This window comes from Bacillus rossius, chromosome 1 (assembly GCF_032445375.1).
Source record: "Bacillus rossius redtenbacheri isolate Brsri chromosome 1, Brsri_v3, whole genome shotgun sequence".
Taxonomy (NCBI): Eukaryota; Metazoa; Arthropoda; class Insecta; order Phasmatodea; family Bacillidae; genus Bacillus; species Bacillus rossius.
In genome coordinates this window covers 24,250,197-24,275,819 of record NC_086330.1, presented here as the reverse complement: position 1 = coordinate 24,275,819, position 25,623 = coordinate 24,250,197, and the positions used below count along the sequence as shown (strand labels likewise).

Sequence of the window (25,623 nt, the reverse complement as noted above, 5' to 3'; positions counted from 1 at the left end):
CAGTTTAAGGGAGGAAATGTACTTGGAGAAAGATTTGATATGTGGTGTGGCTTAATATGATTAATGGTTTAAATTGAACAACCTGTTGTTTTAACATAAGCACACTTCTTCTAAATACAGAAACTGGTTTAAAAATCACAATTTTTTTTTTTTTACTTTTATCATGTATGTGTCACTAAATACCATATTTATCCTGCAATCTTCTTGAGGTTTTAATTTTTTTTAATGCTCACAGATCATAGGTTGGCCTGAGATCACGGACTATAAAAAAACCTAAACTAACTTAACTGTTAAAAAAAAATGTCAATGTACTTAAACATCCACAATACGGCATTAATTTAAATTCTTAAGTTTATTTAAAATGTCTCTTTAGTTTTTCTAAATATTGCATAAAATTTTCAATATAAAATATATTGCAGTGTAATCCATTTACACATAGGTATAAATATTTTTTTTATCAATAAAAAAATGTTAAAATATTTGTTTTTCATGATCATTCTATACACTTAGAAAAGAATATGGTTTAATGAATCAGGGTGTGTTTCATTATTTACAACTAAATACCTACAATTCTGAAAGAAAATCAAGTTGAAGTACAATTTTTTATAATTTGCTATGATAATGGAATTGACGTTATACACATTTATTTTTTAGGTTGGTATTTTTTCTATGCCTCTATTAACGTAGATGCCATACTTGATGAGTGTGTTTCAAATGAATAATTTTTGGAAATAAAACAATCAGAAATATGTGAAGTTTTATTCACATGGGAAGATGGTTTCATCTTGAGTGTTGCTGTACCATTACCTGAAGCTCTTGGAGCGAGTCACTGCGTATTGCAGTACGAATACTCTTGAAGAACTCTAGGTAGTGATGTGTGTTGTGACTGGAAAGAAACAAAGAGCAGAGTATGTACCGCAGATCATTCACAGTCAGTACATATAAAGCAGGCACGTGACGTTTCAGAATGTCTAAAGGTCACAAAACCAAAGAAACGAAACTTAAGGACTGGTCACAAAACTCACGAAAAAAAAGTCCCAAAATAAACACTATTGGTGATGAATGTAACTAAACTTAAATTTCCAGCAGCCTTTCACTAATTTGTATTTTTTTTTTTTATGCCACACTAACCAATTATTTTGGTGATATATTAAACATTAATAGTTGGGAGACTATCCGTTTAAGTTTAAATCAATAGAAAATATCTCCAAAAAGGTTTTAGATTTTTAGCTTTGAAATTAGCACATTCCTGTGAATAGTATATCTATTTCATAATGGGTTTAATATTGATTATTATTTATGTATATACACACATAAAAATTAGACTCATAAAAAAATCTTTTTTCAAAAAAAAAAAATTATTCAAAAATTATGAAAAAGACTGAAAATTTGTTTGCCAGATATTAGTAGACACTATTATAACTACTTTTATTACGTGAAAGTAATCAAAGAAGTGTTGGCAATAATCGAGAATACGATCTTGATAAGCTAGGAGTACCTGGATGGGTTGAGACACGACCCACCGCTAGTCGGTGAAGATGCTTACATCATCAGCAGGACGGGTCCCAGCAGCTCGTTGACGTTCAGCAAGTGGCAGATGTAGGCACGGGTGTGCTTCCTGCACGTCAGGCAGCTGCAGTCGCTGCAGATCGGCCTGAAGTCGTCTGCGAACCTCGAATGGAGAATAAGAGCCAGCGTAGTAACTCCACTCGGGATATTACACAAGTCCACGCAAAGCAACACCTTGTCTATATCATCCCTACCCAGTGGTCCGCCACCCGTAAGACCGGGGGCGGGCAACTGTGTGACCAGCCACCAGGCATGGTAACAACACCCATGGAGGATGAATAATCGTGGGGTGGGAGGTCGCAGCGAGTGCACGGGGCTGCAACGTAGGCGGATCTTGCCTTCCGAACGCATGCTGGACCTTCCCCACCTGAGGCATCGGTAAGGAACGAGGCACCACGAACCTACCCTGAGATGTCAATGCTCTCTTATGACCCTGTCCGTGGCACCCAAGACACTGTCTTCGAATCCGGGGCACGTCAAACATCAAGCCACGAGAAAATTTCAAAGTTACAATATTCTAAATAGTTTGCAAATCCCGGAGGAGAGTTCCTAAATAGAAAATATTTTGACAAAATGTCACATATCCATATCATTCGAATGTCAATTTCATAATTCAAATGTATATAAAAAGAATTTTTTGGACAATCAAAATTATTTTAAGTATTGCCATTTTTATTACCAGCAGATGTATTTATATAACCTTAAGAAAAGGTTAAAAATGTTCATTTGTTGTTAAGGTGCAGTCATTTGTTTATAAGTGCTGGAGCTGCAAGGGCGTTAATGTGCTTTTCACACACAAATAATTAAAATCTCAGCAACTTTCATAACACAGGTGTGCATTTTGACTGAGATATTAGTAAATTTAGGCAGTATTGTCAGCAATAGGGGTGATGATAGCGCACTTTGAGACGTTGCTCAGTCGGGACCAAAATGTATGTGGTTGAAAGTGTGCTCTTGACTTAAACTTTTTTGTATCCAATCACCCAATTTTTGGTTTTACATATGCTTATCACAAAACCAGAATTAATTTACTGGACGATAGAACATTTTCATAAAAATTGCCCTCTCCTGAGCCAGAGTCTAGATCTGCACCTGTTTCTTTATTCATTTGTTTTCTGATTGTGACAGACCACAGATTCTCTTTGCTGCCAGATCATGTCAATCAACTTGAATTTTTAAAGGCAAATCTTAATAATTATTACATGTCTACTGGTTAACTATGAGTAAATAATAGTATGTTTAACTAACAAATACATTATGTTCAATGTTTCAATTAAGTTGTTTTTATTTTACATTTTTTTAGTTTTAGATTTAAAATAAAATTATGGTATTCACCAAAAAATTTATATAAAAAATATTTTTCAACTATTTATTTATAAAATGCAACCAGTAATTATAAATGTTGATTGTAGTATAGGGTTAGCAGTGGTGATATTGGTATTGGAAAAGGAGGGTCGCACCTGTGTTTTCGTACCATGTGCATCTCTGCCTGAGGACAGGAGCAGATAGCAGTTCCAGAAATGTCGCTTGTTTCTGTTTTGGAAAACTATTGTGTTTGTTTCGTCTTTCGTTTTGACGTGGTTTTGCCACGTTTCAACTGTTGTGCTGAATTTTTTTGGGTTCAATATTTTTTTGTGCTGTCATCATTTGTGGGGGTTTTTTCGTTCTCTTCTGTTTTGGAAAACTATTGTATTTGTTTTGTCTTTTCGTTTTGTCATGTTTTTGCCTCGTTTCAACAGTTGTGCTGACTTTTTTTGTTTGGTTCAATATTTTTGTGCTGTCATTATTTGTGGGTTTTTTTTCGTTCTCTTAGTCAATTTTTCTTTGTTTTTCTTTGTTTGTTGACCAGATTCCTGTTATGGAATATTATGTGGTGTTTATATCCTGTTGACAACAGCAATTTTTGCTTAATTTGTGTTTTTGTCTTTTGGTTTTTTTTGTAGTTTTCTTCTACAGACTGAGGGCGTACCGGTGTTAAGGTTCAAATTACTGGTGGAAATAATGGGCGCCACCACGTGAGTGGGCACGTGGACCCAGCTTGAAACTCTAACTCCGGGCGTTACGTGGCCCGTGTGCGGTGAGATATTAGCCCTCCTGATTTTAAATGCAACACCTGTTCCTAACCAAGCCCGCTCTCAGCGTCGGGCACGCTACTAATTAACCGCAGTGGGCTCTTAGGGCGTCCCACACGCCGCTGACTGGTTAAGGACCCACGTGGCCCCCCTGAACACAAACACATGTGACTCAATTAAGTTGGGTTTATTTACTCACGTTACACGCCCTTATACACTCCTTCCGTGATACTGTTATAAAACGCCCGAGGCACGAATCGAATTAGGTGAGGAGGCGAACCACGCACGTGGTCGCCTCAAGGCAGAGACGTCCGCTCTCGGCCGGCTGCAGAAGGAGACTGGGGTGAGACAAGGGCTTGCGGAAGGCAACATGGCGCCCTTCGCGCCGAACACAATTACCGTTAACATCCTAGCTATTGCGTGCCCCGGGTTATTATTGAAAATAACATGAACTCTTTATAAAAATTAGCACATCACATCCATGACCAGACCGTCTGTAATTATTACTTATGTGGTAGAAAATAGTTTAAATCAAGTTGCATGCTAGTTCCTCCGTCGCCCGCTAGGGAGCGTCCTTGTCCGTGCTTGCACGTATTTTATTACAAAAACATCATAAATAATTAAACAAAAGACACTCATATACATAGCCGTTGTGACTATTTTGGGGCGAAAAGAAAAGGGTTACAATAATTATTAATACATATAGGGGTGCGGCGCACTGCAGCTAAGTGCCCTCTTGCCGGGCTAGCAACACATGCACACACGCACGCACAAGCGGGAGGTTTGAACAGAGATGGTGGTGTTTGAGCGGTGGCATATCGGGCTGAAAGGGGCTGCAGGCCCGGACGACGTCAAGACATACATGTGCTTATCAATGGCGTACGTCCAAAAGCTTACATCAAGTTACTGAGCGTAAGTTCCATCCCATTACTGAGATTAAATCTCGCCAATCTCTGTGAAGAACTTATTACCATAAATTAAAAAAAACACTAGTATATTAGGCAAGACTGGATAGAGAGAAACACCGGTTAACTACGTCACTGATATACCTTTTTGTGTCAAGAGATAAAACCATGCATAACAGGGAAGCAAATATTATATGAAAAATATATTTAGCTCATAATCTCTTCAGTACTGCGAGTTACTTAAGTTACTAAGATTTCTTTCAACTAACAACAACCTAACGTGATGTAATTAACGTCTGCATAAAAAAAAAAGACCATTGTGGCAACTTACCTTTCTTCTTTTAATGGTATCTCATACTTGGTGTCAACAGCTCCTTTTCTCTGCGGGGACTTTAACTGGGTGGGCGAGCTGTTGGTATTTTCTTCCTTCTCTACTCTTTCCCTTCCTCCTGTCTCTGCCGGGCACACCGGACTGCTGTGAGTGAACGGAAAGTTTACATGCAACAGACGTGCCAGTGAACATGAGAATACATGTCAGGATGAGCGAATTCAATCCTCGAATACCATCAAATCTTTAGTATTCTACAAATTTTATATTTGAAGAAAAATATCTTAAGAAAATTATTTCAGAGACGAAAATTCAGAAATACAAAAAACTAGCATTTGTGTAGTTAACAAGGACTACATTAATCACCAGATACAATACTCTGGGAGTGTTTAGCTATTCAGGGACCATTTTTGAAAAATGACAAAAAAAGAAATTGTATATTTACAAAAAAAATGAAAATATGCATTTTATTTTAGGAATAAAAATTTAAAAAGTTGATGTATCATCAAAATTTAAATTTCGGTGTTTTTGGCATTTCTGAATACTGATTTTTAGATTCAAATTCCAGGCACTCTTTAATTAAAAATCAATTTACAGATTTTTTATTTGAGGAAAAGTGCATTCGCTCCATCGCTGAACTTGCGTTTTAAATTCCCGGAACGAAACCGCTGATTCACCTCGGGCGGGCTCTGTGCTTGAACGTCAGCGCGGAGCCTCTCTCCGTGACCAGGAAGGGGTAGGAGCCGTCGAACGCATCGACGCCTTCTTGCACCAGGCCCAGCACCACCCCCGGGCTCCAGCAGCCGTGAACGATGCGGAACTTGCTCCCCGGCAAGTGCTTCTGACACACGACAAGAGCAGCGTCGGTACCGCAGTTCACAATGTGTCCAACTACAGCCACTAACTTTTTGGTGGAAAATGTGTAAATCAAAAGGAATGTGTAAATACCGATAGAGCATTTTTGGGACAGACTAAATGGTGAACCGCTAAAAGAAAAGAATCAAAATGGGAAGAACAAGTTTATTTCATACAAATTGTGAAAAAAAGAATACATAAGCCATCACCAAAGAGTACCAGAACAGAAGCAGTTGCAGAATGGATAAAAATAGAGAATATGTGACAAAACCTAACAAAAAAAACCACAAAGACAAAGATGATGCTATTGATGATGATGGAGTCAGTCTATTAGTTATCAAAATGACATAAAATCCAAATTAACATTGCATTTACATGATTTTAGCAAAATTACATTTTCAGATATTTACTACGTAGTAAACTCTTGCACTGAGTGATTTTAGAGAGTTTTTTTTTTATATATATATATATATATATATATATATATATATATATATATATATATATATATATATATATATATATATATATATATATATATATATATATATATATATATATATATATAAAACCGAAAATATCTTAATAAATGCTAAACTTTATTTCTTTAAAACATTTCACCAAAATTGCACTGAACTGTAATCTTATTTTGCCACCAAAACTACACACTGCCCTGAAGGAATACAGAAAAATTTACTAGTACAGCTGTTTACTGTAAGACTGCAATGCTCGAGAAATCTATGATAATTGTTTTAGTAAATTGGAAATAATTTCAAATCTGTAGAAAACTTATTTTTGCTATTGCCTGGTAAAAAAAGTAAGAGAGAGAAAGAAACACTGCCTGATAAAAAAAAGTAAGAGAGAGAAAGAAACGCCTGAAGATAGCAACATTTCCAGATGGCCTGAGCATCGCAACCCCAACACAAAAGAAACGCGAGCACTCACGATGGTCTCCCGGACGACCGGCCGGACCTTGTCGTACGGGAGCGCCTCCGCGTCGGGCCCGTTGTTGTGGAGGCCGTCGATGACGAAGCCCGCCACGTCGCGCTGGGCCAGCTCCCGGGCGGAGCCTTCCCTCAGGTGCAGGTTGTAGCCTCCCTGGACCACGCCCAGCAGGGCTCGCCCTTTCAGCACCTCGACACACACAGCTCCAAACTACTACCGCACGCTGCAGCTCAAATGAACAACAGTGGGATCAACATCAGGGGCGTAGCCAGAGGGGGGGGGGGGGGGGGGTTTAGGGGTTCAACCCCCCCCCCCCTTAGCCCCAAATCTTTAATTAAATTTCTTATTCATCACTCAAACAAATTTCATATTAAAAATTAATAAAAATTTTACCATTACAATATTTAAATTTAAGTACCGAAAACTGCTAAAATAGCACTATTTTACACCTTAAAATCCAAATTTTCCCGGGCGGGAACCCCCGGACCCCACTCTTCATTACGGAGAGGGAGGAGGGGGCTTGCTTCTTAACACCCCCCATACACAAATCCTGGCTACGCCACTGATCAACAATAGGTTGATCTTAAACAACGTGTATCTTACAACTATTCGAAATGACAAAATATTAGGACAATAAGTTTTAAAATAAAAATTATTTTCGAATGAAAGAAAACACAATAGCTCAAAAGTATTCACATTAACAGGAATGTATTTGTGGCATTGCAGAATGCCTGCGGTCACATATTTTTCAAAGTATTTTTATAATGTAATATTTTTCAGTAATACAGAAAATCAACTCATTATATATAATATTTTAATGTATACAAAGGTATTTTGCTGTTTCCACTTTTTATATAAAGATGTGTTAATACAGTAATTTCTACGTTTAGTATCAGTTGGTATTGCTTTAAGAACAGGGTGATTGTATCGTGGCACCAAAACGACATACAATATTTATTGCATCCTATGTTAGAGAGAGAGAGAGAGACGTTGGTTAGAAAAATTTTTTTTAGCCAATAGGAAGGTGTTTTACTGTGTGTTTTGTACTGCACTTTGTCTGGCTCCTTGGTCATTGGCTAGTCATTGTTTAGAAGTTACCACTCGAAGTCACGTTCGTCGGTGGCTCACGACAGGGTCCCATCCCGTCTAGCCGGGATTAGCATGACTCTACTGTGTTGAATCGGAATGAGGTAAAAGAAGAGCAAACAGAGAAACTGTGCTTTACGTACCGTAAACACACTTACCTCAGAGTTACAGTGTCGCCTGAAGCATTCATCGAACAACAGTGACGATCTACTGAGTGCTTTAGTCACTCTTTTCTTACTGCTGTTTTCGTTGGTGTCCCCGTCACACAGGGCCTGGTACATGTCCGGTTTGAAAGCCTCCATCACGTCCATGTATCTGCAACCAGCACTCTGTGGTCACCTGTACGTCAGCGTTATGTTCTATCAATGGCCATTTTCACTCTTTTTGGGGGCAAAAATGTCATATTCAAAACTAATCTAAGGGCCAGACACACGTTAATTAATATTGCATGTTTTCAGCAAATTTTTATGTCCTATACATTCTGTACAGTAACAAATAAAAAAAACATATGGCATGTGATTAAGTAATGCAAAATAAAAAATCTAAAAAAATTATAAAGAATTATATTTGAACAATATATAGATTTCATGACTAAAAATTAATTTATTTTTAGTATTTCTGTAATAAGATTGTGGAATTCTACACTATGTCTGCTCACAACTGTATTCTACATACATGCAAACAAATTGCACTTGATAATATTTATTTGTTAAAAGAATCTTCAAACGGGGCATGCAAAACCATGCTGCAGGCCAGATGTGGCCCGCGGGCCACCATTTCACCATCACTGATATACACAAATGTATCAAACCACTTGCAATGTAGCTCAACCAATATTTTTAAGCACAAATACAGAAATACCAATATATAATTTGCACAAATGAGTGTGAACACTCAAAAAGGGTGGCTAGCAAACCACACAAAAAAACGAATCAATAAAAAAAAATTCATCTAAACACAAATTTTCTGTGTTCACAATTTAACAATGTTTTGCTATGGATGACACAAACCAACAAGACTTCTCGATTTATAAATGCTCCAATGAAGAAACAAATATCTTCATCCAAAAACACCCTGAAAAAGTATTGTTACAAGTGGGATAACAGGTTCGGAAAGGATAGCTCAATTAATTAATTGCAGTTTTATTTATTACCTAATATTTACAATATTAGTTGAATTACAATTTAAATGTCCGTACACACATTAATTGGCTCGGCAGTTGCTCTCTCTCCTGTTCGTCTCTTAGCCCAACCTCAATTCAATACACAAGATCATACTACTCACTTGTCAGCCGAATACAACACCACAGTACCAGATACTCCAGTCTCCGATGATCCAATCTTCGCACATGAAGCCCGTCACTTGTCACTGGCTCTCGCCCTTTTCACTTTACTGCCTCACAGGGTGACTTCACCGTTTATATACCTCTCAGCCCTGCCCTGGAAAGGTCTCGTAGCCCTTCCAAGTGTTGCGTTATCAGGGTCGACTTAACACCCAAAGCTCCAAGAACAATAGTGTCCTAGTTATGCTACTTCACGCAAACTGGGCTCTGGAAACATGCTGAACACTCAGGGAAGGTAGAGAAGTACTGTGCTAATTGGATTACGTGAAATTACTCTTACTATGTACTCAATATATTCCAGGATGGTTTCACTATCATAAAGTTACATTTGGCACACCAATTTGTTTGGTAGGCTATGTCCCCTAATATTTACGAAAGTGTTGCTACACGTGTTCACTATCTCATAAACTTCCATTCCATTTTCATGAAATTATACTTAATAAATGCTGTATATCGAGAGCTTAAATGTTTACACATCAAAAAGTAATCCTACCCTCACACCTCTGATGAATACTTAAATATTTCCCAGTATGTAATAATATCTCTGGCAACATTTGCTACAATATTCAATCCGAGGGATACTTGTAGCTTGTAAGGCAATGGAAAAATTATGCAATAGCAGTCACAAACCTGAACAGGCACTGCCTGGAAATTCATGTATAAGAAACAATACCAAATTCTACTAGCCAACATGAGTCAAAAACAGTATTAATTGAAAATGTTCTTTGTATCGAACTGCTGTAACACGAGACTCAATATTTTACCTTTCAGCGCTGATCTGCGTCTTGCCACTCCGCGCCCAAACTGACACAAAGTCCTTCTCGTTGTACCCTGCAGGCGTGGCAACTGCAGAGTCCTGCACTGTGCAGTACATCAGGAATTCCTGCATATCATACCCAAAAACCTTTATCAATGTTGTACTGCAACATGTTTGTTTTGACAGTTTAATTATTTATTATTATTTACGATTTATTTTATTTTTGTTTGCTCTATGTATAATATTATCTATTTTCAGAAACGGCAATATTTGGTTATGTATGTCTATGAAAAAGTGATTCTTTGGATTTTTACCGGACTATTTGAACGAGGTATTGTTGATACCCCTCTAAGGACTAATGGACTTGAAAACTGTAAACGGTAAAATTAACGCCGTAATTTTATAATGTAAATTATTATTTTAATATTTATGTATTTAAATTTTAAGTGAAATTTTGTTATCCGCGCAATTGTTGCGTTCGGAGTTTACGTTTTCGGTAAGAAATTATGTACCTGAAACGGTCCTTTTGGCCAATCACGGGCCACCATTTAAAAGTGAGTCTTACTGGTTATTTTGAGGAAACTAGTAAGAAAGAGAGTTCTACAATGGCCAGCTGAATGAGCGGCAACTTCGTGACGTCGGCGATTTTAAATCCTGAAAATTAGCTATCTAGCATCAGGCATCCCGGATAGTGGATGATAATTATGAACCATTAGGGAGTTCAGAACATTTAAATAGGATTTATCTAAAAAGATAAATATTATAGGAGTGATTAACGTGAGTAACAAAAGTGCCCAGATTTTTTGTGCCCTAATCTTATGCACGAATCACGAAACTCCCGTTTTTACGTCACATCGTCGCCGAAACTTATTATAAACATTGATTTCACGAATTAAATTGACTTTATAGATAATCTAAATAATACTTGGACATAAATTTTACGAATTTACACATTAATTAACAGACTCAGTGGTCCTATAGATGAGAGGCTCTGAGCTCTGCCGATGATTTTGAACCTATCTAGCCGAGGTAAATTGATTTAAGTTCCCTAAAAACATTAATTAAAAACTGTGTAGTGTCAACGAACCCGAATTAAGACTTTTGAAAATATTTAAATGTGCGCAACATAACTCCTGGTAATTGAACCTTTATTGAATTACTATGATGTCACCGTTAAATTAGGTTGTTGTTTTGGATATGAATAATAATTAAATATATTAATAAGATTGAATTTTTGAAATAGTTTTACATTGGAATAAAATAATTCTATATTTATTTTTTTTCAAAGTGTTGTGTTGTGTTATTTGTAATTTTACCCACTCCAGTGTATATTTATGTATGTTCCAAATCAATCAAATAACACCTAACTGTGACTTACCTTATACCAACATTACCAGTGAAGAGTCACACAATTAAGAAATTTAATTTATTACACAGTTTTATTCAGCCCAACGTTTTAGTGTGTGTGTGGGGCCTAAACTACTAGAAAGTTCCTGCACATACCTATTTGACAACCCAAGTGGGGCTTTTAAGCTTCAAAAGTTCCCTCACATATTTATTTGGAGCCCATACGGTGGGGCCGATTTTGAGGTTAAGGGACACCTCAACATTTTTTGTGTAAATTCTGTACCAGCCAAGTACTGAGTGCAAGTGCACTATTTGTGTAAAATATTATCTGGTCGATTGTTTCATTGCACATCACTATGGCAGATGAACAAAACAAATACTTTCTTAGAGAAAGATCACGAAGTGTAGGCGAGGAGTATGCTACTGGACAAACCTCAAGCAGTGAGTCGAATCCTTCATCATCTGCAGGGAATTCGCCTGTAGTCACCTGTGAGGAAAGGTTAGGGCGGCCCACATCTCCCCTAATCATGGAGCAGGAAAACTTAAGTGACACTGTCATTCACACAGCTGCACCCCAGGACAGTACTCCTACTCCACCGCCAGTGACACTTGAAGCACTGATGCAAATCTTGCTGCAGACAAATGCTCAGATGAAGCAGACCGACTCTAAATTGGAACAAAACAACATCGTTCTCAGTGAGAAACTGGAGCAGAACAGTACTGCCATGGAGCAAAACAACACTGCTCTCACTGAAAAATTAGAGCAAAATAACATTAATCTTACTGCTAAGTTAGATCAAACCAGTGACAGCATCAGGAATCTCGAGCATAGCATCGAGGTTAGACTCGCACAACAACACGAGGAGATCCAACAGATAGCCGAACAGGTCTCCCAGTACAACCGCAGGGTAGATGGGTTGGAGTCCCATGTCACTTCCCTAAGAAACATGATGGCCAACGAGCATCGAGGGCAGGCCAATGCCAGGGAAGAGGTGCGCGAGCACATCCAGCACCTGGAGAGTAGGCTTGGTGACATCGAGGTGGCCACAGCTACGCTGAGGGACAGGTTTGAAAATCTGTCTGTTCAACCGAGCCCTACAGCTGGATCAGCTGGTAGTATAGGCCAGGCCCAGGCAAGCGAGTGCTATGGACCCGCTGTTCCCACACTGCCCACCGCAGGCAAACGACAGGGCGGCACCGAGTGCTACACTGAGCACCAGCCCCAGGAACCGTCACGTGTCACACCCATCACTCATCGGCCAAGTAGCAGGACGTTTGTAAACACGTCGAGTATGGACCCTGCTACTCTGATCCACCACCCGGCCAAGCATTGGGCAGAGGCCATGCCCACGTTTTCAGGAAGGGTTACCGAGAACCCTATACGGTTCCTGAAACGTTTTGAGGAATATGCGGCCACGTTCAATCTCAGCGAGGCTGAGGTACTAAAGTGCCTCAACAGTGCGTTGAAAGGGCAGGCTTTCTACTGGTGGGAAATGCTGAGTGCAACCACCAGTAGCTACAATCACTTCCAGGCCATGTTCCGCCAGCAGTATTGAAGTCTGCGGATTCAGAGCAATCTGCGTGCCCAGCTCCATACTGAGAGGTATGACCCCAGGAAGGGCACAACGCTGGAAGCCCACCTTTCAACAATGTTTGAAAAAACTAGATACCTCGACTTGCCCATGACGGACGAGGAGTTCGTAGCGGCAATACTCACTCAGTTGCCGCTGCGCTACCAAAAGCAGTTGTCCGGCCTGACGTACCGAGACGTCACAGAGTTCAGGGAGAGGCTCCTGAACTACGACAAGCTGGAGAAAATGGACAGGACGCCAGCACCTAAGGAGGACCACGAGAGGGTGCCTCAGCAAAACCGCCAGCCACCCCTGAATAATTACTGGCAAAACAGGGACAACAAGCCAAGGGACAACCGTCAAGCAGCTGTCCACACTATGACGTGGCAACCCAAGGGCAGAGAGCAAAGCTCGTATGGCCGTTACGCTGCGAGCCAACGCAAAGGCCCCTACAACAAGAGGAAGACATGGTGGTCAAACGCGAGGAACTACCATAGTGATGAAGAGATGTACCAGCGCAAGAGGAAGGACGACCGCAACGACAACCGCCGTCGCTCCTACTCGCCTGAAGTACGGCTTCCCAGGGAGTCCCGTGACCGACGCCCAAGATCCTCGTCTGAAGACGAGAGAGAGTACGCGAGGAAGTACCGCAAGACGGAAGAACCTCGATACCAGGGCCGGCACGAAGAAACCCGAATGCCACCCCACCATTATTCCCCCCAGACGACAGAGAATCATGGCGGCAATGCCCAGAATAGCCAGTTCTCTGGAAACAAACGCTACCAGAACGCAACGTTTCCGCCACCATTTCAGGCGCAGCATCCAGGACATCAAGCTGCATACTACCAGAGAGGGGAAGTGAACCCGGTAGCAGCCGAGTTCAAGGCTGCAGTGTCCAGCGTCGCAGGACCAAGTAATTGGAACCACAATGAACAACAACAACGTGTTCCAGGTGGACGTGCCAACCAGGGCACGTTAAACTAGAACGGGTTTCAGTTGGATCGCCCCGAACAGAAACCCACTATTCAGGCTCAGGGGTACAAAACGATAAATCTCCAATCTACAGCTGCATCAGCTACGATAAATTTATATGCACTGTTATGCTAAGAGAAAGTGAAAGGGACTTTCTCTATAATGAAAATGATGAAAACAGGGTTCATCAAGTTTGTACAGTTTGTCCACATGTGACATTAAAAATTGAAGAATGCAATGTGGATGCATTAATTGACAGTGGCGCTGAAGTCACGTGTATTAGTGAGGAGTTGGTGAACTACCTCGAACATCAGGGCATCATACTACCCAAGATACCAGTACCAGCACTCAAGATAATTGGAGTGACATCAAGGGCAAGCCCTATTGTAAACAGACAGGTACTGATAACAGTACATGGCCTAGGCAGACCAAAAGACATGACTGCACTAGTTGTGAAAGGCCTAGCAAAACCGCTAATAATAGGCACAGACTTTCTATCACAATTTGGTGTAGTGATAGATTTTAAACTATGTGAAATTCATTCAAATGACTGTGAAACTCCAGTCATACTCACAGGCAAGTGGCATGTGAGAGAAAATTTCGTGGGAATATTGTACAGTGAACCTATGCACAGGCACATATACAATGCACAAGCAAGTGAGCAACTTCAGGCATCACTTGAAGACATAAGACAGTCACTACAGGAGGTGAAGAGTGTATCACCCAGTCAGCTGCAACAACTGTTTGGTGTACTGGCCAACTTTCAGTCAGTATTCTCTGACAAGCCAGGCAGAAACAGATTCTACCAAGCTAAAATCAAGATAAATGAGGAGGCACCGTACCACCGCAAATGCTATCCCATTCCGGTGAAGTACGTTCAGGAAGCCACAGCCTACCTACAACTTATGATCGATTGGAATGTAATCAGGAGAGAAGCAAGCCCCTATGCTAACCCCATTGTTTGTGTGAGTAAACGAGACGGGACAGTAAGACTGTGTCTCGATGCTAGGGAGCTCAACAAAATTACAGTCAAGGACAGGGAAAGTCCCATACAAACGGCAGAAATTTTAAGATTGTATCAAGGTGTGAAGTATCTCACAACCATGGATCTGTCGTCAGGCTATTGGCAGATACCATTAGAACCTAATTCCTGCCAATATACATCATTTCTGTTCAGGAATCAACAGTATGTATTTACAGTTATGCCATTTGGACTGTGTAACGCAGTGGCTGACTTTACGAGATGTCTAGACGCAACCTTAGGACCCGAGTGTCAGGGATTTGCAAGAGCGTATGTCGATGACATATTAATAACATCATCAAATTTTGAAGAGCACATGCAGCATGTTGCCACTGTATTGCACAAACTGCAAGAGGCAGGCATGACTGTGAAAATTAGAAAATCTGTATTCTGCAGGGAGGAATTACCCTTTCTAGGACACATCCTCACACCTGAAGGCATTAAGACAGCCCCAGACAAGCTGCAGAACATTCAGGAGTTTCCTACACCGAGGAACGTGAAACAGCTGAGAGCGTTTCTTGGAGTAATTGGTTTTTACAGGATATACTCCAACCAAGTTGCACAGTGTGCAGTTCCGCTGTTCAGCCTATTGAAGAAGGGTCAGGCATGGATGTGGAGTGAAGAGCACGAGCAAGCCTTCCTCAGCCTGAAAAACTTGTTCCTGACTGAACACGTCATCTACCATCCAATCCAAGGGAAGGAATTTCTGTTATACACAGATGCCTCTGACACAGCCCTAGGATGTAAGCTTGCACAGGAGGAAAATGGAATTGAAAAGACTGTAGCAATGGCTAGTCGTACTCTCAACCAAGCCGAGAGAAATTACACTGTTACAGAGCGAGAGGCTCTGGCCATTATATGGGCACTCCAGAAGTACAGGGATCTGCTACTTGGAGAAACAGTGAAATTGTTAACAGATCACCAGGCGTTAACATGCCTTAAGGCAGGCAAGTTATTTGGTAGCCGCCTTACGAGATGGTTTTTGCTACTGCAGGAATATGATATTCATATACATCATATCAAGGGATCTGCCAACACTACTGCAGATTACCTAAGTCGCCTGCATGAACTACAAGAAAGTTCACCATCTACATCAAAACGACAGAAGGAATTTTTAGTGGCACCAATATCCACAGAAATATTTAAAACCAACCCTAAACTCCGAGATATCCTGAAGGATATAAAATGTAAACAACAGGCAGATGAGTACTGCAAAAACACCATCAACCAGCTGCAGAAGCAGTCAGTTGATAATAAAATTCACCAGCATTTCTGTTTGTCAGCAGAAAATGTTTTGTTTGCCCAGTCAAGGAAGAGAGGCATTTTCGAAGATCACTGGAAACCAGTGATACCAGCTGATTTGAGGCAACCAATCACCTGGGAACTACATGTAGCCTTGGGACATGTAGGGAGCAAGAAGCTCATCGAAGCATTAAAGAGGCAAGTGTATTGGCCTAACATGTCACGCTATATAAGTAAGGTCACAAGTGCCTGTGACCTATGTCAGAAGGTGAAACCACCTGGACAACACCCGTATGGAGAATTGCAGCCAATCATTCCAACAGCACCATTGGAATTATTATCCGTTGATTTATTTGGCCCCCTACCACAGTCAAAGGGAGGTGTTAAGTATGTTTTTGTGATGCAAGATGTTTTCACGAAATTCACAAAATTATATGCAATTGTGAACCCAACTGCAAAAGCAGTTATGCAAAAATTAAAAACTTTCGTTGAAGAAATTGGTTTACCTAAAGTGGTATTGTCAGACAGAGGTACCCAGTTTACCAGTGATTTGTGGCAAACAGGAGTCAGGAAATTAGGTGCAATACCTACAACTATCAGTGTACGACATCCACAAAGTAACCCTGTGGAAAGACTCATGAAGTCAATAGGGAGTCTTTTACGTACGCTATGCCATAACTCGCAGCAATCATGGCGAGATAAGTTGCCATATGTAGAGTGCATTATTAACCATACTGTACATGGTTCTATTGGAATTACCCCTGGAGAAGCCATGAGCCTGAATAGATCGGCGGCGATCAACCCGAAGTATTTACCCCGATGTGAACAAACCCCTAATGAAGAAGAAAAACTACCTACAGGAGAAGAGGTAGAAGCTCTAGTGAAGAGGAAGTTGACAGCAGAAGCTGACATCAGACGCAAGAGGAAACCAGCATCAAAATTAGCAAAATTTAAAATTGGAGACCAGGTACTGAAGAAAACAACTCCAGTAAGCAAGGCCTGGGAACATGTAACCAAGAGATTGTTTTTGTTATTTGAAGGTCCTTATGTCATCACAGACATAGTGCAAGAGAATTGCTATGCACTAGCAGAGCCAGCAACAGGCCGACCAGTAGGCCGTTATAATATAACGCAGTTAAGGGAATACAAGAGCCCTACTACTATGTAAGCAGTACCGACCTAAGCTGTGAATGCCTCGTGATGATACAAGGTTTAGTACCATAAACAGCTGAGAGCAGTCCAAGTGTAAGTTTCAGACCAGGGATCTGAACTGTGCAGAGGAGTAAGTGTATGTCACTGTGATTATGTGATCTAGTACGCCATGTGAGGCGTAGTGCAGCCACTGTAATTTGTAATGTTAAGCGGAGGTGTAATTCCCGCTTGTTTCTGTGTAAAGGTGAAGTAAAATGCCACCTATGCAGATATTTACCCTGTGGTTATGCGGAAGTGTAATTCCCGTTATATTGCTGTATTTGAGGTGAAGTGAAATGCCACCCATACAGATGTTATTGTAGCCTGTGAAGCTACCAGTGTACAATGTGTATTGTATTTATGTATCAGTTGGCTTGCACAATTCCTCGTATGAGTATGAACTCAAATGTCACGAAGACATATATATACAACGCTAGACTAGCCTATACCTATGTGAAGCTGTATGTACTGTGTACTAACAAACGAGAAGAAATTAAGCTTATTTAGTGTCGATGTAACTATGTGGTATGATACCCCATCCTGCTGTGTAAACATAAGTAAACACTGGCATGCAAAGCATCTCTAAAAGCACATAACCCTTCGCAACTACAAGCAGAATAATATAATGCAGGTTACCTTGATTTATTGATGATGCTGAGTAATCCAATAGGCGTCGTTATGTTGATGATGAAAAATAGAAGATCACTGAATTTTCTAATATTTATAGAAGAACTCACTAAGATTTTAAAACTTCACTATTTTTTTTACCATTTCTGGGATGAATTTAGGGAAAAGAATGATCTTTAGGATTGCATTCTAACCAGAATGCAGATTAGAAAAGTATGCACTCATTTCGCATACAAATCCAATCAGATTTAGTTGAAACTTTTAGTTTATTAAACTTTGGATGTCAAGGCATTGATATTCTATGAAATGAAAACACTGAAATTTGGAATCGATGATTTTTAAGGATTTATTGGGAGAAGCCCCTATACAAGAAAATTACGTCGTCTCAACACTATTCACTCGCAGCACTGTCATAGTTGTTGAGTAGTATTCTTCGAATGATGTGAAGAATAGCGAAGCATGTGGATCTGAAAAACTCAGGATCTAAGCCCTTTGTCGCGAGAAGTGAATGTACTCCGGCAAACAAGTGTCCACAAGCAACTTCGCCTAACAGAAGTTTTAAAATTAAAAAAAAGCAAGAAAGTTTTTCTTAAAAAGAAATGAAAAAAATATTGAACATGTGATACCATATGTTGAAAGCTATCCTGATACAGCATGTTTGTGAAACAGCTGATTGGTAAAAGGAACCTTAGCTACACTGAAGCCAGGAGTCTCAGTAGGTTACAAGACTCATGTTACTGATAGTAACCAAGATGAAATGAAATGTGAACATTATTCAACCCAGCGAGACCGCTACGGGATGAAAACAACAGTAATGAAAGATGAGAAGAGGAAGATAAAGCCTCTACAGCTGTTGAGCTGAGCACAGCAGACTGAAATTGAAAAGTTACTAAGTTGGTAATTGTATAAACCAACGACTTCTCTGTATAGGAGAAGAAAATGGAAACAATGTGTAAAGACACTATGAAATTTTGATTGTACAACCTGTAAACATAATGGAATGTTAATGGTATGTTATGTAAATGTTATTATATACCTAATTATATATAAATGTTATATTTTATGATCAATTGCTAGTATGTACTATGTAAACATAATAATGAACTATTAATTGTCAGTATGTACATGATATGATATTAATTCTTTGATGGAATGTTAACGAGTGTAATGAAATGCAAATGTAAATTGCAAGCTAAATATGCTACAGTTAAATGCAAATATTTTTAATAATGAAATGTAAACATGTAAGTTACAAACATTGGGTAATGAATAGCAAGTATGTTAGCTATCAATATATTATTATGAAAAGCAAAACATGTGATGTTTAATATCCAATAATGATATGTATAATGAAATGTTTTGTGAAATGTATGAAATCTCATGAAATGAGAACACAAGCAAGCAAATGCACTGTGATGCATATTAATCAAGTACGAACTAACAATGTGATATGTTAGTGGCAAGCAAAGTCCTAATATTGAATTTATTGGTTATTGATAACCATGCATTGTAATGCAAGGATTGAGGTTTAATAATTAATTGTATTTATTTATTTTTTGTTCTAACAATGATGTTAATAATGTGAAGGTTATATGTTAAGTTAGGAATTTTAAGGTTAATTTAAGATATTTTTGTTTTAACACTGACATCATAGGGTTCCGCGGCAAGTACACAAGTTGTATTGCCTGCAGACACTTGTATTTGCAAGAGTACAAGTACGCACATAGTGATTAAGTTATTGATTAAGACCCGGACACCTATACTTAAGTCAGGTGCGGAGGTTACACCAGAGTGAGCTAGACATAGTGCGGTTCGCAACGATTGTGTACCTAACAGTGATGGGAATAGACGAGTGCTTCCTTGTGGGAAGTGGTGACCTCGCCCCACGCAATCAGCACCGCAGACGCCACGACGCCGTCTCGCGCGTAGTCGTGAGGCAGGGCGGCTGTATGCCGCCACATCAGCAGTTGATGACGTCAGCTGCAGTGCCAGATGCCGTGCTGTCTGGTACAGCATCATCGCCCCACGCCAGACCCTGTCGACGCGTGGTGAACCAGGCCAGGTTTGTTGGTCGTTTTGAGGACAGGCGCCGTCTCGACGCCGCTGTCCGCTGCAGGAAGGAGGAGTCGCAGCAAGGATGCAGTCATCACCGCAGGTGGACGTTGACCCACTGCCGTGACGTGACCTGGAGAACGTCCTATTGTTGACTCACGTGTACATTGCACCCCTTCGAATCCCTTTAGTGAATCATACTCACAGTAAGTAAGTCCTCCCGAGTCTTTCTCAACAGGAGCGGCTCAAGGCAGAATCAGTCGGAGAGCAGCAGCAGTTCCAGCCTTCGAAGATTTTGCACCGCAAAATCCGTGAACTTCTTCGCGCAGGTCTGTTAGCAGCGACGACCCGATAACAAGTGTTTAAAAAGGCGCGATTTTCAGGCGCGCAACGGTAAAAAACGAATCGAGGAGGAGAGGTAGTCTCTCTCAAGTTGTTTTTTTGTTTGTCGTTTGGTGCGCGCGTTGCTAGGCAACGAAGAGTGTTGTGTATTGTGCGACGGAGAAAGGGAAGTGCCAATCACATTGCACCGTTTTGAACAGGTCAAAGAGCACTGTTCAATGTAATTGACAAGGGCGGCAAAATCTGTACTGCAACATGTTTGTTTTGACAGTTTAATTATTTATTATTATTTACGATTTATTTTATTTTTGTTTGCTCTATGTATAATATTATCTATTTTCAGAAACGGCAATATTTGGTTATGTATGTCTATGAAAAAGTGATTCTTTGGATTTTTACCGGACTATTTGAACGAGGTATTGTTGATACCCCTCTAAGGACTAATGGACTTGAAAACTGTAAACGGTAAAATTAACGCCGTAATTTTATAATGTAAATTATTATTTTAATATTTATGTATTTAAATTTTAAGTGAAATTTTGTTATCCGCGCAATTGTTGCGTTCGGAGTTTACGTTTTCGGTAAGAAATTATGTACCTGAAACGGTCCTTTTGGCCAATCACGGGCCACCATTTAAAAGTGAGTCTTACTGGTTATTTTGAGGAAACTAGTAAGAAAGAGAGTTCTACAATGGCCAGCTGAATGAGCGGCAACTTCGTGACGTCGGCGATTTTAAATCCTGAAAATTAGCTATCTAGCATCAGGCATCCCGGATAGTGGATGATAATTATGAACCATTAGGGAGTTCAGAACATTTAAATAGGATTTATCTAAAAAGATAAATATTATAGGAGTGATTAACGTGAGTAACAAAAGTGCCCAGATTTTTTGTGCCCTAATCTTATGCACGAATCACGAAACTCCCGTTTTTACGTCACATCGTCGCCGAAACTTATTATAAACATTGATTTCACGAATTAAATTGACTTTATAGATAATCTAAATAATACTTGGACATAAATTTTACGAATTTACACATTAATTAACAGACTCAGTGGTCCTATAGATGAGAGGCTCTGAGCTCTGCCGATGATTTTGAACCTATCTAGCCGAGGTAAATTGATTTAAGTTCCCTAAAAACATTAATTAAAAACTGTGTAGTGTCAACGAACCCGAATTAAGACTTTTGAAAATATTTAAATGTGCGCAACATAACTCCTGGTAATTGAACCTTTATTGAATTACTATGATGTCACCGTTAAATTAGGTTGTTGTTTTGGATATGAATAATAATTAAATATATTAATAAGATTGAATTTTTGAAATAGTTTTACATTGGAATAAAATAATTCTATATTTATTTTTTTTCAAAGTGTTGTGTTGTGTTATTTGTAATTTTACCCACTCCAGTGTATATTTATGTATGTTCCAAATCAATCAAATAACACCTAACTGTGACTTACCTTATACCAACATTACCAGTGAAGAGTCACACAATTAAGAAATTTAATTTATTACACAGTTTTATTCAGCCCAACGTTTTAGTGTGTGTGTGGGGCCTAAACTACTAGAAAGTTCCTGCACATACCTATTTGACAACCCAAGTGGGGCTTTTAAGCTTCAAAAGTTCCCTCACAATGTACACAGCCATGTGTACAGGTCATTTATATCATACCAATAACATTCACCATAAAAAACATAGTTCATACCTTTAAACATAAATAAAAATGACTAAGCAGTTTTAACGAGTCCTTTAAAAATTCTAATGACTTCAGATGTATGTGAATATTAATAAATTTGGTAATGGTCTAGTTTAGGGGCACCACCCTAAAAAAAAATACACACACTTACAAACACTTAAAAATTGTTTTATTCAATTCTTTATTTTATTTCAAATTATAACACTGAGGTGCAGTCAAATATGTTCACGAACTTTGCAAGTTTTTCTTTGTTTGCTGACAATATTCCTGTTACGGAATATTTTGTGGTGTTTATATCCTTGTTGACAACAGCAATTATTTGCTTAATTTTGTGTGTTTTTGTCTTTTTTGGGTATTTTTATTTATTTATTTCTTTATTTTTTTATTTATTTTATTTTTTCTTCAACAGAAAAAGTTCTTAGCAATGGCGTATGTCCAAAAACTTACATCAAGTCATGTAATTAACCATTTTACATTCGCCTGTGCAGTGACTCAACCGTCACCATGCTTGAGTCAGGTAAATGTTTTATGGTATTTCAGGGTTAAAGGAAGGGGTAAAATTATTGCAAATATATCCTGTAAAGTAAATATAGTGACTTTTATTTTTTTTGGGCTTTAATAGCATAGCAAAGACTGTTTTTAACGAGAGATATCTCTGATCAAGTTGTTGCTGCCCTAATAATTACTTGATACTATGATGACTTGATACTCAGCATAGCTGAGACTGTTTTCCAAAAGACAGGGATGTTTAATGTCAGTATGTTACAGCCAGGGTCAAGACTGTTTTCATACCTAATACGTTTTCCACCCTAATTATAAATTTACATCACTATCTTTACATCACAGATAATATTAACAATATTTTTTTTAACATCCTTCCACCCCCAAATATTATCAATATTCAAGCATGGTGGTGGTCAAGTCACTGCAAAGAACTGAATAAATCCATTTTTGGGTGTTTGTTTTTTGAAGTGAAACTTCTTTGCTGAGGGAGCAACAAATTTTGAGCGTTTCGAAAATTCTGATCACATGGAGCAAACAGTTAGGTACGTGGTGGGGGAACCGGTAGAGCAGGAGAGTGCGTCAGCGGCGATGCCACTCCAACGCATGCGCTAGCGGTCGAATGGGAAGATGGCAAGGAGAGGGGGATATCTACATAGCGTAGCATGCTGTATGCTAGTTGTAACGGCCGGAAGGGGAGACGGCAGGGGAGACGTATAAATGACACAGCAGTGATGCTACGGAATTCTAGTATCGCTGCTTGTGTTTGTCTGATCCTCAGTTTTCGTAACTGCTGACGATTGACGGTGCTGTATTTCTTTTAATTTATTTAAAGAATCTACAATTTATTTATTCGTATGGACAAGAGTTAATGATTTGTGCCATTGAGTTTATAATTATCATTCATTATTATGTGGCTAGTATGTTCGAAAATGAAAATAATTTACCTCTAGCTATGCCTAAAAAGCAAGAAGTTTCACTTCTGTCATATGTGGACTCCACTCACACAAATTTTTTTTCGGAGTGGTAACCTTACACTAGAAAATTATCTTATTTATTTCAAACCTGCAATTCACAAAAGTTATCTGCTTCACCACAACACTTGAACAACTTGTCTGGATACACTACCTTCAAGCCTGCGAACTCGGCTATTCCCTTGCTGAACTCCTTGACAGCTCGTTGGAAATGCAATGTGCTCGAGAGAGGCACTTGCAAACACAGCGTCTCCTTAGTCAGCAGTTTCACCACCTCGTAGGTCAGGTGCGGTAAACTGCCACCCTGACAACACACTTCGTACATGTAGCAACACCGTCAGTTAACTTTTTTCAAATACTCAACTACACATCAGTACGTACAAGTAACACTAGCCCAGTTTATAAGACTATTTTTTTTATTAATAAAATAGTGTCACTGTCTTTCTGAAGGGGTTATTTGCCAAGGAATTATTACATACTAATGTTTTACCTGCTAATCTTCAGCATCAAAATCATTTAAGAAGTAAACCGACTATAAATCAAATGTGTGTCATGCTTCAAATCACTATGCTATAAGTTAGTCACAATTCATGGTATGTACAGATGGCATTTACTTATTCGATCAATTGATTGATTGACTGTTATTGGGCTTCCGCCCGGCGGCAAGGAGTCCCCCCCCCTACTCCACCAATTTATGAAGCCTCTTCCTCAAGTCCTTCCCTCTTCTCACATCCAGTATCTTTTCCTCAATCCTATTCCACTCCCTTCCTATCTTCACCAGAAATACTTGCCTTCTTCTTTCCATTCTTCTCCACTCTCTCTTAATCTTCCACCCATGATACCTCCTCCCTATACACACCCCTTTGTTCAACCTGTCTCTATGCATCCCCCAGCCTCCCTCAATCCTTGTCAACCTAAAAAAACTTCACCAATCTATCTTCTTTCCTCCTGTGTAGTGTGTCCCACCCCAGCTCCATCATCACTTATGGCCTATGTGTCTCACCCTTCGCCCCTTCCCTCCTCCTCCACATACCCATCACTCATCTAGCCGCTCTACTTTGCACCCTTTCCAGTTCCTTAATTTCTGTCCCTAGGAATGGGTCCCAAATTGCCACAGCATATCAAGCATTGGCCCCACCAGCATTGGATACACTTTCTCCTTTACTCTCCAACCTGTCCCCTTCAGTGTCCTAGCAATCAGCTCCAGCCCTCTCCCCTTCTTTAACCACCTGCTGCACCTACTTTCCCCTAAGTTATTCACTCTGTAGGGTAGCTCCCAGGTACTTGTATTCCCCTACCTCCTGAATCTCTTGCCCCTTCCAACTATATATTTGCTTAGCAACCTTTCTTTGAATCTGACCAACTTCGTTTTGTTGATATTTATCCCCATTCCATTTGCCCTCGACCAAACTCCCAGCTTCTTCACGTCTTCCTGCAGGTGTGCCGCTTCCCCCACAGTTTCATAGATCACGCAGTCATCAGTGAACAGTCTCAGTTCGCTAACCAATACCTCCCCAACATCGTTCATCATTATGAGGAACATCTGGGCCCCATAACGCTCCCCTGTGGTACCCCTGACGTCAAGTCCGCCTCGTCTGACCATTCGACATTAATGACACGTTATTTTGCAGGAAACATTTTCAAAAATCTCAGAATGTTAATTTTAAATAGGTGGATTTAAACTTTATATACCTTCGAATGAAGAAATAATAAAGGTGTTTCGAATATCTCTCCCGGTAATCTTTCAATTTCCGTAATGCACCCTAAACGTGCCAAGCATTTCCCACTAATATACTGAACGGTAAACTTCATGTTTGTTTAGCAGGTCATATATTCATAAACGGTACGTCACAATTCAATAAATATGCCAAACAAGCACAATGACACTAGATTAGCTACTTAAAACAGCATGGTCAATTTTGACATTGTATATAAACAATATTCGCAGTCTGCACGCACGTGTTTACTTCTTTTTTTTTATCATTCGGATAATCCACAGAACAGTACGCAAAGTAAAATTGAACTTTTGCTCCAGAAATGTGCCATCCGATCTACGATTTGTTTCAGTATCAAGTAACTATTGTATCCAAATGACGACTCTTATTAATAATTTTAACGAATAAAAAATGTAATAAAACGAAAATTTGTTTTTTTACATTATTTTATTTTAACATAATTGTTTTACCATGTAATTGTTTTAACCTGTACGGTTAATAGTCTATTA

General features: G+C 39.4%; 1 protein-coding gene across 2 annotated transcripts; it reads right to left on the bottom strand.

The window, feature by feature from the left end:
* Nucleotides 1-745: 745 nt before the first annotated feature.
* On the bottom strand, nucleotides 746-25,474 carry LOC134533258 (queuine tRNA-ribosyltransferase accessory subunit 2). Of its 2 annotated transcripts, none has more exons than XM_063370693.1 (9): nucleotides 25,092-25,474; nucleotides 23,554-23,703; nucleotides 9,867-9,985; nucleotides 7,919-8,075; nucleotides 6,675-6,863; nucleotides 5,552-5,715; nucleotides 4,878-5,021; nucleotides 1,547-1,672; nucleotides 746-886 (listed from the first exon to the last, which is right to left on the bottom strand). In XM_063370693.1, exons 1-9 carry the CDS (start codon nucleotides 25,209-25,211, stop codon nucleotides 781-783), a joined length of 1,275 nt encoding a protein of 424 aa, XP_063226763.1. In that variant the 5' UTR covers nucleotides 25,212-25,474; the 3' UTR covers nucleotides 746-780. The 2 variants fall into 2 exon arrangements, with proteins under 2 accessions (XP_063226763.1, XP_063226770.1); XM_063370700.1 differs by having other exon boundaries at nucleotides 4,878-5,018; nucleotides 25,092-25,440.
* Between the last annotated feature and the right edge of the window lie 149 nt (nucleotides 25,475-25,623).